This window comes from Colobus angolensis, unplaced genomic scaffold (genome assembly GCF_000951035.1).
Source record: "Colobus angolensis palliatus isolate OR3802 unplaced genomic scaffold, Cang.pa_1.0 Scaffold350, whole genome shotgun sequence".
Taxonomy (NCBI): domain Eukaryota; kingdom Metazoa; phylum Chordata; class Mammalia; order Primates; family Cercopithecidae; genus Colobus; species Colobus angolensis.
This window is the reverse complement of record NW_012116822.1, coordinates 1234992-1247122: the sequence shown is the minus strand read 5'-3', so window position 1 is coordinate 1247122 and position 12131 is coordinate 1234992. Positions and strand designations below refer to the sequence as shown.

General features: G+C 42.7%; 1 protein-coding gene across 1 annotated transcript in view; it reads left to right on the top strand.

Moving 5' to 3' along the window:
• The window catches only part of ZNF354A (zinc finger protein 354A), a gene marked incomplete at its 5' end in the record, with an annotated part of 15683 nt that extends 3962 nt beyond the window's left edge, over window positions 1–11721 (top strand). The window contains 2 exons of the mRNA XM_011952926.1: window positions 9812–10484; window positions 10653–11721. Of these exons, the coding sequence (XP_011808316.1) occupies window positions 9812–10484; window positions 10653–11373 (1394 nt within the window). The remainder of the gene's footprint in view (window positions 1–9811; window positions 10485–10652) is intronic.
• Window positions 11722–12131: the final 410 nt, after the last annotated feature.

The window sequence follows — 12131 nt, the reverse complement described above, 5'->3', positions numbered from 1 at the left end:
AGAGCGAGACTCAGTCTCAACAAAAAAAGAAATGGTGTTCTTGAAGGTCCGGAGAAGCAAAGTCAGCGAGGAGAAGGCAGAACAGGTGCCCGAGAGAGCTGTGGGCCCTGTCACAGGGTTTGGTTGGTGCTTGAGAGCCAAGCACAGGCTCTGAGGAACCATAAGTAGCACAGGGCAGGCCCAGGCTGCGTTCTGCAGCCGCCAGCCCATGTGGAGAACCTGACGGCCACAGTGCAGGGCTTGTCGGGTCCAGAGGGCTCAGTGACGGCCCCTTGTGCCATGGGTCCAGCAAGGAGCTGCAGGGCAGGCATCCTCGGTCCCCACGGCCCCTGTGCTGGGGAGAGCTTTCTCCTCCCTGAAGAAAGTTGAGATTTTTTTTGATATGGGAACCACACTTGTCTATCTTTTTAACTCTCCTTTGGGAGAAATACACTACATGGTCTGGTCCTGGCTACCTCTTCACCTTCAACTCCTACTCTGCCCTTCATTCAAGACCTCTGATCACCCTCGGCCACCCTGCAGTTTGTCAGGGGGCCAAGCAGGCCCCACTCAGGGCCTCTCCCTTGCTTTTTTCTGTCTGGGACTGTTCTTTGTGGTGGTCATGGGCTCATGTGGCTCACTCACTTCCTTGTGCTGCAAAGGCTTCGGCTCACACAGGCACAGCTCATCTGACACACGGCCCTCCAGCCCCCACATCATCTCCTCAGCCTGCTGTTTCTTTTCCCTCCCTGTGCTTAGCACTGTGTAATAGCACCTGTTTCTTCACGATCTGTCTCTGCCTCTGCATTGTAAGCTGCCGTAGGGGGGGCTGCCTGTTTCATTCACTCCTGTTTCACTCCTGTTTTCCAAGAACCTAAAACAGTCCCTGGCAAGGGTAGGCATCCAGTTACATAATGAATGCACGAGTGACTTGGACTAGGTTAGTGGTGTTGGAAACAGAAAGAAGTGAACCAGTCCCAGAGATGTCCAGGAGATACACCTAGCAGGACTGAGACATGGAAGATAGAGGAGATGGGGTAACAAAGAAAATAAAAACAAGCAAAAGGGAGATGGGGTTGTCAGGGATGCTGCTTGATTTCTGGTTTGTTCTGTGATGGTCGGTGATGTCATTCAGTGACACAGGAACACTAGAAGGAGATCAGATTTGGAGGTGATATAAATTTGGTTTTAGATTAATTAAATTGAGTTGTTTTTGGTTGACCTAGTTATCTCAATGGCGATGACAAGTAGTGTTAATTTTGGAGTACAGTACCTCAAAATATAGACTGAGCATGAAATGTAAATTTGGAAGAACCTCATCAATATAGGATAATTGAAATAATGGGGGAGGGTGAGTTGGCCTAGGGAGAGCGTTCATATTACAGTAAGAGTGAGAAAGAGCCTAGGACTGAATCTTGAGGAACTCCAGCATTTCAGGAAGCCGGGCAGAGAGAAATGAACCCGTAGGGAAGACAGGTGGAGGTGGAAGCGTACTCTAAAGAAAATCAGGAGAGGCACGTGACATTGGAGGCAAGGCTCGTGATGGGACGGTGGCAGTAGATGGGGAAAGGTAGACGAATGTGAGGCAGGTTTGGTTGGCAGAATAAACAGGTCTTGGTAATTGATTAGATGAGGGGCTGAGGAAGGGAGAAGTATTAAGGATAACTCTTAAGGTTTTGATTCAGAACTGGTGCCATTTACAGAGACACGGGGTTGACCAGGTTGGAGGGAAGAATCGTGGGTTTGGTTTTAGGTGTGTTGACTTTGAGGCATCTAAGCTGCTATCTTGCTTAGAGGATGAGTCTGCAATTGAAGTTGCCTGTGGAAAGATGCGGAGTGAGAAGAATTGGGGGCATAGAACTAAAGCTAAGACACTCCAAGGATAATAAACTGTGGTATGTCCACACAGCTGTAAAGTGGAATGAGGAAGACCTCTGTAAATTCCACTATGGGGTGATCTCCAGAATGTGAGAATAAGTACAGAACAGAGCAGTTAGTATTGTTATCTAAGAAAGGTGGGTAGGGGATGCCAAGAAGAGTGTGTGTATTTGCTTATACTGTCATGGACCACATAATGTTTCAGTCAGTGATGGCCTACATATGTGATGATGGTCCCTTACATGATAATACTGCATTTTTCCTGTCCCTTTTCTATGTTTAAATATGTTTAGATGCGCAAATACTTATAATTGTGTGATAGTAGCCTACAGTGTTCAGTTAAGCAACATGCTGTATAGGGGTGTAGCCCAGAAGCAACAGGCTGTACCGTATAGCCTAGGTGTGTAGTAGCCTGTACCATCTAGATTTGTGTAAGTACTCTCTGTGATGACTGCACAATGACAACATTGCTAACAACACATATCTCAGAACATATCCCAGTCATTAAACAGTGCAATTTTTTTTTTTTAGAAAGATAAAAGCAAAAGAAAAAGAATAAAAAGAGATCAATAAAGATGGCTATCTATAAGGTGAAGGAATACAAAGGATGGAACGGGGTAGAATCTAGAACTCTGAGGCCTCATAATTTTGACTTCAGAACTATAAAAAAGGTTTATAAAATTATAAAAGAGGCCGGGCACGGTGGCTCAAGCCTGTAATCCCAGCACTTTGGGAGGCCGAGACGGGCGGATCACGAGGTCAGAAGATCGAGACCATCCTGGCTAACACAGTGAAACCCTGTCTCTACTAAAAAAATACAAAAAAAAAATTAGCTGGTCAAGGTGGTGGGCGCCTGTAGTCCCAGCTACTCGGGAGGCTAAGGCAGGAGAATGGCGTGAACCCGGGAGGCGGAGCTTGCAGTGAGCTGAGATCCGGCCACTGCACTCCAGCCTGGGCGACAGAGTGAGACTCCGTCTCAAAAAAAAAAAAAAAATTATAAAAGAAAATTAAACAAAAATGAGCAAGTACCCCCTACATATTGAGAGCAGAATGAAACAACCCTGATTGTGTTCCAGATTGGTGGCTTAGCCACAGAAAGAATTACTCGAATTGCCTTTACATTGCAGCAGTTTGACTTATTAGTGGTATGTATTCTAAGGACAAAAGTAACTGCAAGCAGTAGTGTCAATTTTGATGGGTGTGATAAGAGTAGTTTTGATGTTTTTGCAGATGAAGTGATTGCTGTCTGGGATTTGCTTTAGCATAATCTAGTGGAAGAGATATAAGGATTTGTATTAGTTTGCTAGGGCTCCATACTGAAGTACCACACACTTCGTGGCTTAAAACAACAGAGATCTACAGTCTCACAGTTCTAAAGGTCAAAATCAAGATACTCGCAGGACCCCACTCCCTCTGAGACTCTGCGTAGAATCCTTCCTGGCCTCTTGCTAGCTTGCAGTGATGGCCGACTTGGAGATCTCCATGGCCTGCAGCTGTGTCAGTCCTGTCTGTGCCTCCGTCTTCACACTGTGTTCACCCTGTGTCTTCACATCATCTTTCCTTCTGGATGCCTGTGTCCAGATTTCCCCAGTTTACAGGGACAGCAGTCACAATGGACTAGGGCTCACCCAATGACTTCATCTTAATTTGATTGAACCTGCAAAGACCATATTTTAAAATAAGGTCACCTTCTGAGGTCCTGGAAGTTAGGACTTCTATGTATCTTCTTTGAGCGATACAATTCAGCCCATAACAAGGTTTTAGATAGAATAGTGTTGGTGGTTACTGAAGCTGGCTTGGAGATTCATTGTACGATTCACACTACTTTTACATATGCTGAACATTTCTACGTTAAAAGCTTTACAAATAAGAGTTACCACAACAAAATTTCCAGAACAGCTTTTCTCTTTTCCTCCAGCACAAAGATTGTGGAGGATGTTTACAAATATGCAATACTACCCCCATCACAGTTTATGTATGGTTCCCAGCAGATTGCTCCCTGAATTCTCTGACTCCAGAAAACCCTGTGTGACTGCAAATGCAAGTGACATTTCCATAGGTGGAGCTGTTACTCTGACTAGCTGTAGGACAAGGTGGGGATGAATACTCCAGCAAAGAAGTCTGGAAAACTGACTTGCGTTCAAAGACTTGGGTGCTGCCTTCAGCCCTCGTGCTGACCCTTCATCTAGCCTATAGTTATTCCATTCACATCCCATCTTATATGTCAGTTCTTACAAAACACTCTAGCAACCTCCTGCTGCACCCCTTTTCTATCTGCACCCTCACTATCTAAGGACAGTTGGATATGATTCTAAGCGCATGGTCACGTCCATTTCTAGTTTATGTTTCTATTGTAGAAATTGTCACATTGTATTGTGATTACCTGTTGATGTCTTCATTTCTAATGTGTAACCATAAACTCCTTGAAGAAATCAACTGTTCCTTTTAATTACTGGATCCGTAGGGAACTGTGGATCACCGATGCCTAGGACAGAGCCTAATACATAGTAGGTGCTTTTAAAATATTTGATAAATTAATAAAGTAAGGAATGACCACTGCTTTTTGAAATAACATGAGCAATTCTGTGTATTAAGAGGGGTAAATCCAGTGGGAAGTAATACTGGAAAGGCGAGAAACAGGTCAAGGGAGTAACTTAAGGATCAGGAGCAAGTCACTCTACAGTAAGGAGATCCTGAACTTAGACGTATTCACGATGGCTTGTTAGAGACATTTTAGTGATGAGATTTAAGAGAATGTGCAGCCTGGGCAACAAAATGAAACGCTATCTCTACAAAACATAAAAATATTAGCCAAGCTTGCCAGTGTGCACCTGTCGTTCCTGCTGCTCAGGAGGCTGAGGTGGGAGAATCGCTTGAGCCCGGGAGTTTGAGGCTGCAGTGAGCTATGATGGCACCAGTGTTCTTCGGCCTGGGTAACAGAGCAAGACCCTGTCTCTCAAAAAACAAAAAAGTAAAGATTTTGGTGAGTGCCTAGGGAAGAGAAAATTCTAAGATAAATGGTAAAGTAATTGAAGAGATCATGATGTCATTTTGAACTGGAAAACATATAAAAATGTTTGAAAAGGAATGCTCTGGGTTCAGATTTGGACAGGCTGAATTTAAAAAGAAAGATACTCAAGTGGAAATTGTAGCTGGCAGTTGGAAAGACCTCAGTAAAGTATTTTTCAGGATAGTCATACACGTAGGAGGTGTGGGAGTGAATGAAATCATCCAGGGAGAGCAGGTTGAAGAAACACTGTCTGGGTATAGTAGGAGTCCAGGTAGAAGAGTCTAGACCTAGTAACAGGAACTGGTCAGGTCAGCGGCCGTCAGCAAGATCATTCTGTTTCTCAGCTTCTAACCTAGGCCTTCACCTTGTTCTTCAGGTTGCTGAGGCCTGGGCTTGATTCTGGGAGGAAGCAAAGGTTGAACTGAACCTCAGGAGACCTATTTGTAGGCCTCTGGAAAGTTCTAAACAGGTCATAAGGAAGAGTTAGGATATCCACAATTCAAAATTCACGTCCACTTCAGTGAAAAACATGATTTCAGAACTAAAATATTAGCGCTTTAGAGTTGGGATGAGTTTTCCAGAATTGATAATGGACTTTTGAGTCGTAATCACATCCATTAAAAAATAAAAGCTCCCCTATGTCCTATTTTCTTACTCTCCTTTGGAAACTGTTGAAAAGGGTTTCTGCTCTTGGTGTTTCTATTTTCTCCTCTCCCATTGTTTCCTCCACGCACTCCAGTCAGGCTCTCTTCCCTATGATTCCACTGATAGCTCTGTTATTAAATCCCAAACAACCTCTGTCTTGCCACAATCAGGATTAAGTTTTTAGTCCTCAAATTATTTGCCACAGTTATCATTCACTCCTCCCTGAAGTACTTCTTCCTTTGGCTTTGGAACACTGTACTCTCCTGATATTATTCTTCTTAACCTCCAAATATTTCAGTGTCCAAGTGATTCCTTTCAGTTCTTCAGCTTTAAATGAAACCCACATGCTGCTGACCCCCAAATGCCTGTCTGTAGTTCTGACCTTCCCCAGATCTCCAGAATCATAAATATAACTAGTATTTCGGTGTCTTCCTGCGACTCTGTTAAGGCATCTCAGCCACCACAAACATACCTGAAGCAGAATGCCTCTCAGACCTGCCCCTTTCCTGGTCTTCCCCTTCTTGGTGATTAGTGGCAGCACTCAGAATTCTGGCTGGAAACCTAGGCATGATCATTAACTTTCCTGTTTCCTTCTCAGCTTCCTGGGAGTCCTGAGTCTTGTTATTCTTGGTCCCGCTAGCTCTTCCTTCTCAGGACAGCCTGGTGTAGTCATCTGTGCCTCCAGCTCTTTCTCACCTGAAGAGCTGCGGTAGCTTCTCCAGTAGCCTCTTCCCTCCCTGCTTCCACTGGTGCCCTGGCATAGTCGGTCCACGCAGCAGCCAACTCAGTTGAACACATAATTTCCCAGCTTCCCATAAGGCTTAAATTCCAGCGTCCCTACCATGACCTGGGCCTTAGAGGATTTGTCCCCCGCCTCCTGCTCCACTCTTTCACTTTGTTTTTTGTTTTTTGTTTATTTTTGAGACAGAGTCTCACTCTGTCGCCCAGGCTGGAGTGCAGTGGTGCAATCTCGGCTCACTGCAGCCTCTGCCTCCCGGGTTCAAGTGATTCTCCGCCTCAGCCTCCCAAGTAGCTGGGATTATGGGCATGTGCCACCACACCTGGCTGATTTTTGTATTTTTAGTAGAGAATGGGTTTCACCATGTTGACCAGGCTGGCCTTGAACTCCTGACCTCAGGTGATCCACCCACCTCGGCCTCCCAGAGTGCTGGGATTCCAGCTGTGAGCTGCTGTGCCCGGCCTGTTCCACTCTTATTTTATCATTTCACCATTTTCCCTCTTCCTGCTTTACTCCAGCCAGTCTCTCTGTTGTTCCTGAGTCAGCCACACTTTTGTGTTTGCTGGTTCGTTTGCCCGGGGAGCTCTTGAGCACTTTACTCAGATAGCCACATGACTTTTATTTATGTACTTGTTATCTGTCCCTTCATCCTTCTCCTTCCCCAGCAGGCGTGCATGCACACACTCCAAAGTATAAGCTCCTTGAAGGCTGGAACCCCTTCTTATTGGATATATTATCTGCATTCCCCAGAACATTACCTGGCCCATAGTAGGCACTTAATGAGTATTTGTGAATGGAAAGGATGCTGCCAGCATATGTAAAGATAAATAAGGAAAAGTCATGGAGTGTCCCTGAAGCTGCATGTACTTTGGCCTGCCTGGCAAGAAGCCAGGGGAGAGGGGTGAGGACAGGTGGCTAAAGGTCAGGTCAGATAGTACTGTATTCACCATGTTAAGAGACTTCAGATGTGAGTCATTGAAAATCTGTTGGAGGACCTTAAGGAAGTTTGCAACATAGTGAAATAATGATCTTAGAAAGATTGGCTGGGTGTGGTGGCTCAGACTTGCAATCCCAGCACTTTGGGGAGGCCAAGGCAGGCAGATCATGAGGACAGGAGTTAGAGACCAGCCTGACCAACATGGTGAAACCCCGTCTCTACTAAAAATACAAAAATTAGCCAGGACTGGTGGCACGCACCTGTAATCCCAGCTACTCAGGAGGCTGAGGCAGGAGAATCACTTGAACCCAGGAGGGGGAGGTTGCAGTGAGCCGAGAACGCGCCATTGCATTCCAGCCTGGGTGACGGGAGACTCCATTTCAAAAAAAACAAAAAACAAAAAAAAAAACATTATTCTGGCTGCACTGTGGAGGCTGAATTGACAGAGGGCAAGACTAGTTAGGAGATTATGGTAGAGATAGTAATGCATGGCAAACAAAATACCACTTAAGTACCTGATCCCATTGCTCAGGGCTCTAGGAAAAGTGAGGGGCCTTTCTTAACACTAGCCTAAGGCAGGTTCTGTATCATTGCCTTACAAGCTAGAATTCAAGTTGCAGAATCTTGCTGCCTTCTTCCCAGCACATATATTAAGCCTAGAAACAATGACCTATAAACACAAGGAAAAGCACTTCATTTTTGCCACTGCCCCTTCCATATATTTGGCCCAAATAATGTATTAAAATTTGATCACTTAATTTAGCAAGACTGAAACGGAGAAGGAACTAGGAAAGTGTTAAGCATAAAGTTAAGAAACTCTGCTTTCCCTTACAGTAAATAGTGTACAGATAGAGGGCATGTGAAGTTAGTCAAGGAGGGTATGTGGAGTGAAAAAAACCCTGAACCCTAAACCCTAGGGAATACCATTGTCAAAGAAGGAATGAAGAAGAGCTATCCATGAAGGGAACTAGTGGGTGAACACTAATAAGGGAAAAGTAAAAGGTATTGTGTTTATTATTAAGCAGAAGTAATGTGTAGACGTGTGAAAGTAACTGTCAAATAGGAATCACAAATACAGTGAGATACAAATAATCCCTTTAAACACTTACCTCTACCCCAGGAGAAAATGCTAAGATATGTGTATAACCATCCCCGACAGAATTTAGTATTGAATTGTATTCTTATCCAATTTTAATATTTCTTCAATTCTGTTCTTGACTTTTCCATGTTAACCATGCTTTATCTTATATATCCATGCCTGTCTTATTGTTGATCTTTGACTCTTTTCAGCCCTCCCATGTAGCGTCTCTTGCTTGATGCATGAGTAGGCTAACTTCCTCTCTTGCAGCTCTTGGCTCTAGTCCTGTCTTGTGGCACCTCTTGTCGATTAATTCAATAACAGGGCCCTCCTGTTTGAACTGGCCCTGAAACCTCTCTAATCACCCATGTGTTGGCCTAGGAGGCAACTTCTACAAGGGTCTGAAATGTGTATGTATGTATAATACATATGCATATTTGTATATATATGAACTACATAAGAATATTTGACATTGTTCAAGTTAGAAATGTATATGTAATTAAGGCAGATTAACAAAACATACAACTTTTGTATATAATTGGAGTGCTGTCTAGAGGATCTGTAGGAAAATAGGGCATGCTGATCTGCTTGTGACGAACGGTTATGTTAGAAAAGGAAAGTGAGATATATACAGACATAGATATATAACTATAATATACTATATATGTGTGTAAATATTATAAAGGTCAGTAATACATATGTTTAATACTCTGGTAAGTGCTATAGTAAGGAGAATGGACTGTGGCTGCTCAGAGTCAGAGGATTGAAAGAGTCCGTTTTTGAACTGAATCTGAAGGATATAAGGGAATTTGACATGGGGTGGAGGGACTTTCCAGATTAAGAATAATTACACAAAGCCTGGGCCCAGTGGCTCACACCTGTAATCCAAACACTTTGGGAGGCCGAGGTAGGTGGATCACTTGAGGTCAGGAATTCAAGACTAGCCTGGCCAACACGGTGAAATCCTGTATCTACTAAAATTACAAAAGTTAGCTAGGCATGATGGTGGGTGCCTGTAATCCCAGCTATTCAGGAGGCTGAGGCACAAGAATCGCTTGAAGCTGGGAGACAGAGGTTGCAGTGAGCCGAGATCGCGCCAATGCACTCTATCTAGCCTGGGCAACAGAGTCAGACTGTCTCAAAAAAAAAAAAAAAATTACACAAGAAGATAAATGTCACAAAAAATAAATTGTAGGATTCCATCATGGGTTTTGGGTCCTGACCCCAGACTTCCTTTTTCAACTCATGCTCCCCTTACAACACTTTTCTCTGTTCTTCATTAGCCAATTCTTCTGGTCACTCTTTTTCACCCTCTTTAAATGGGTTTGCTTTATTTTTTTCTTCACCCTAGTACTTAAATTGCTGTCAATTATATTTTATTATACTGTCTAACTGTCCTATTTTTTCTTCTTGCAATTTTTTTCATACAGATGTCGGGGCCTTATTTAAATATCACCAATATTTATTCCTTCTACACATTTAGTCTCGGTAGTCAAATGCTATGATATCTCATGAAACATCTTCAATTTCTTTTTTCCCCTCTAGGATCGAAGAGCAGTCATAAAACCACAAAGTCAACGCAAACACAAGACTCTTCATTTCAGGGACTGATACTGAAAAGATCCAACAGGAATGTACCTTGGGATTTGAAATTAGAAAAACCTTACATATATGAAGGCAGATTAGAGAAAAAGCAGGATAAAAAGGGAAGTTTTCAGATAGTTTCAGCCACGCACAAAAAAATCCCCACTATAGAAAGAAGCCATAAAAATACTGAATTAAGCCAAAACTTCAGCCCAAAGTCAGTGCTTATTAGGCAACAGATACTTCCCAGAGAAAAAACACCACCAAAATGTGAAATACAAGGAAACGGCTTCAAACAGAATTCACATTTACTTAATCAACCAAAAATTACAGCAGATAAACGCTATAAATGTAGTATGTGTGAAAAAACCTTCATTAACACTTCATCCCTTCGTAAACATGAGAAAAACCATAGTGGAGAGAAATTATTTAAGTGTAAAGAATGTTCAAAAGCCTTTAGCCAAAGTTCAGCTCTTATTCAGCATCAAATAACGCATACTGGAGAGAAACCCTACATTTGTAAAGAATGTGGGAAAGCCTTTACTCTCAGTACATCCCTTTATAAACATCTAAGAACCCATACTGTGGAGAAATCCTATCGATGTAAAGAATGTGGTAAATCCTTCAGCCGAAGGTCAGGCCTTTTTATACATCAAAAAATTCATGCTGAAGAAAACCCTTGTAAGTATAATCCGGGTAGGAAGGCATCTAGTTGCAGCACATCCCTTTCTGGATGTCAAAGAATTCATTCTAGAAAGAAGTCCTACTTATGTAATGAATGTGGCAACACCTTTAAGTCTAGCTCATCCCTTCGTTATCATCAGAGAATTCACACTGGAGAGAAACCTTTCAAATGTAGTGAATGTGGGAGAGCCTTCAGCCAGAGTGCATCTCTTATTCAACATGAAAGAATTCACACTGGAGAAAAGCCCTATAGATGCAATGAATGTGGGAAAGGCTTTACTTCTATTTCACGACTTAATAGACACCGAATAATTCATACTGGAGAGAAGTTTTATAATTGTAATGAATGTGGTAAAGCCTTAAGTTCCCACTCAACACTTATTATTCATGAGCGAATTCATACCGGAGAGAAACCCTGTAAATGTAAAGTATGTGGAAAAGCCTTCAGACAGAGTTCAGCTCTCATTCAACATCAGAGAATGCATACTGGAGAAAGACCCTATAAATGTAATGAGTGTGGGAAAACTTTCAGGTGTAACTCATCGCTTAGTAATCACCAGAGAATTCATACTGGAGAGAAACCATATCGATGTGAGGAATGTGGGATATCTTTTGGCCAAAGTTCAGCTCTTATTCAACATCGAAGGATTCATACAGGAGAAAAACCTTTTAAATGTAATACATGTGGGAAAACTTTCAGACAAAGCTCATCACGTATTGCACATCAGAGGATTCATACTGGAGAGAAACCCTATGAATGTAATACATGTGGGAAACTTTTCAACCATAGGTCATCCCTCACGAATCATTATAAAATTCACATTGAAGAGGACTCCTAGAAAGTAGATTTGTGTGTGTGAAAGCCTTAAACCAAAGCTCATCAAAGAATGCATCTTTGAGAGAGATGTAATAAATGTAATGGATGTGAAAATAAGCTATAATAATTTGGCCTTCATTAAGTATTTAATTCCATGGATAAACCTCAACTTTATAATATGAGGAAAGTGTTTGTGCTTGTCAGACACTTAAAAAAATAACCTGAGATGAAGAATTTACCACTGGAGACACTGACTTCAGCCATTTGTGAAATGGGTTTCTTTTTCCCTTTTCCTACAGACACACATGCTACATGTCACGTGATCATCAGAAAACAGATCCGAGTGGGTGGGGAGGCATGCTTTAGATTTCTCATTAAAAGACCACCAAACTGGCCGGGCGCTGTGGCTCACGCCTGTAATCCCAGCACTTTGGGAGGCTGAGGTGGGCGGATCACAAGGTCAGGAGATCGAGACCACGATGAAACCCTGTCTCTACTAAAAATACAAAAAAAAAAAAAAAATTAGCCGGGCGCAGTGGCGGGCGCCTGTAGTCCCAGCTACTCAGGAGGCTGAGGCAGGAGAACGGCGTGAACCCAGGAGGCGGAGCTTGCACTGCACTCCAGCCCGGGGGACAGAGCAAGACTCCCTCTCAAAAAAAAAAAAAGACCACCAAACTGGTAATATTTTTATAGCATTTTAATAGCATACAAATGAATTGATCAAATTGTACCTTTTTAGAGAAGAGGACCAAAATAAAAGAAAAATGAATTATGAACTAC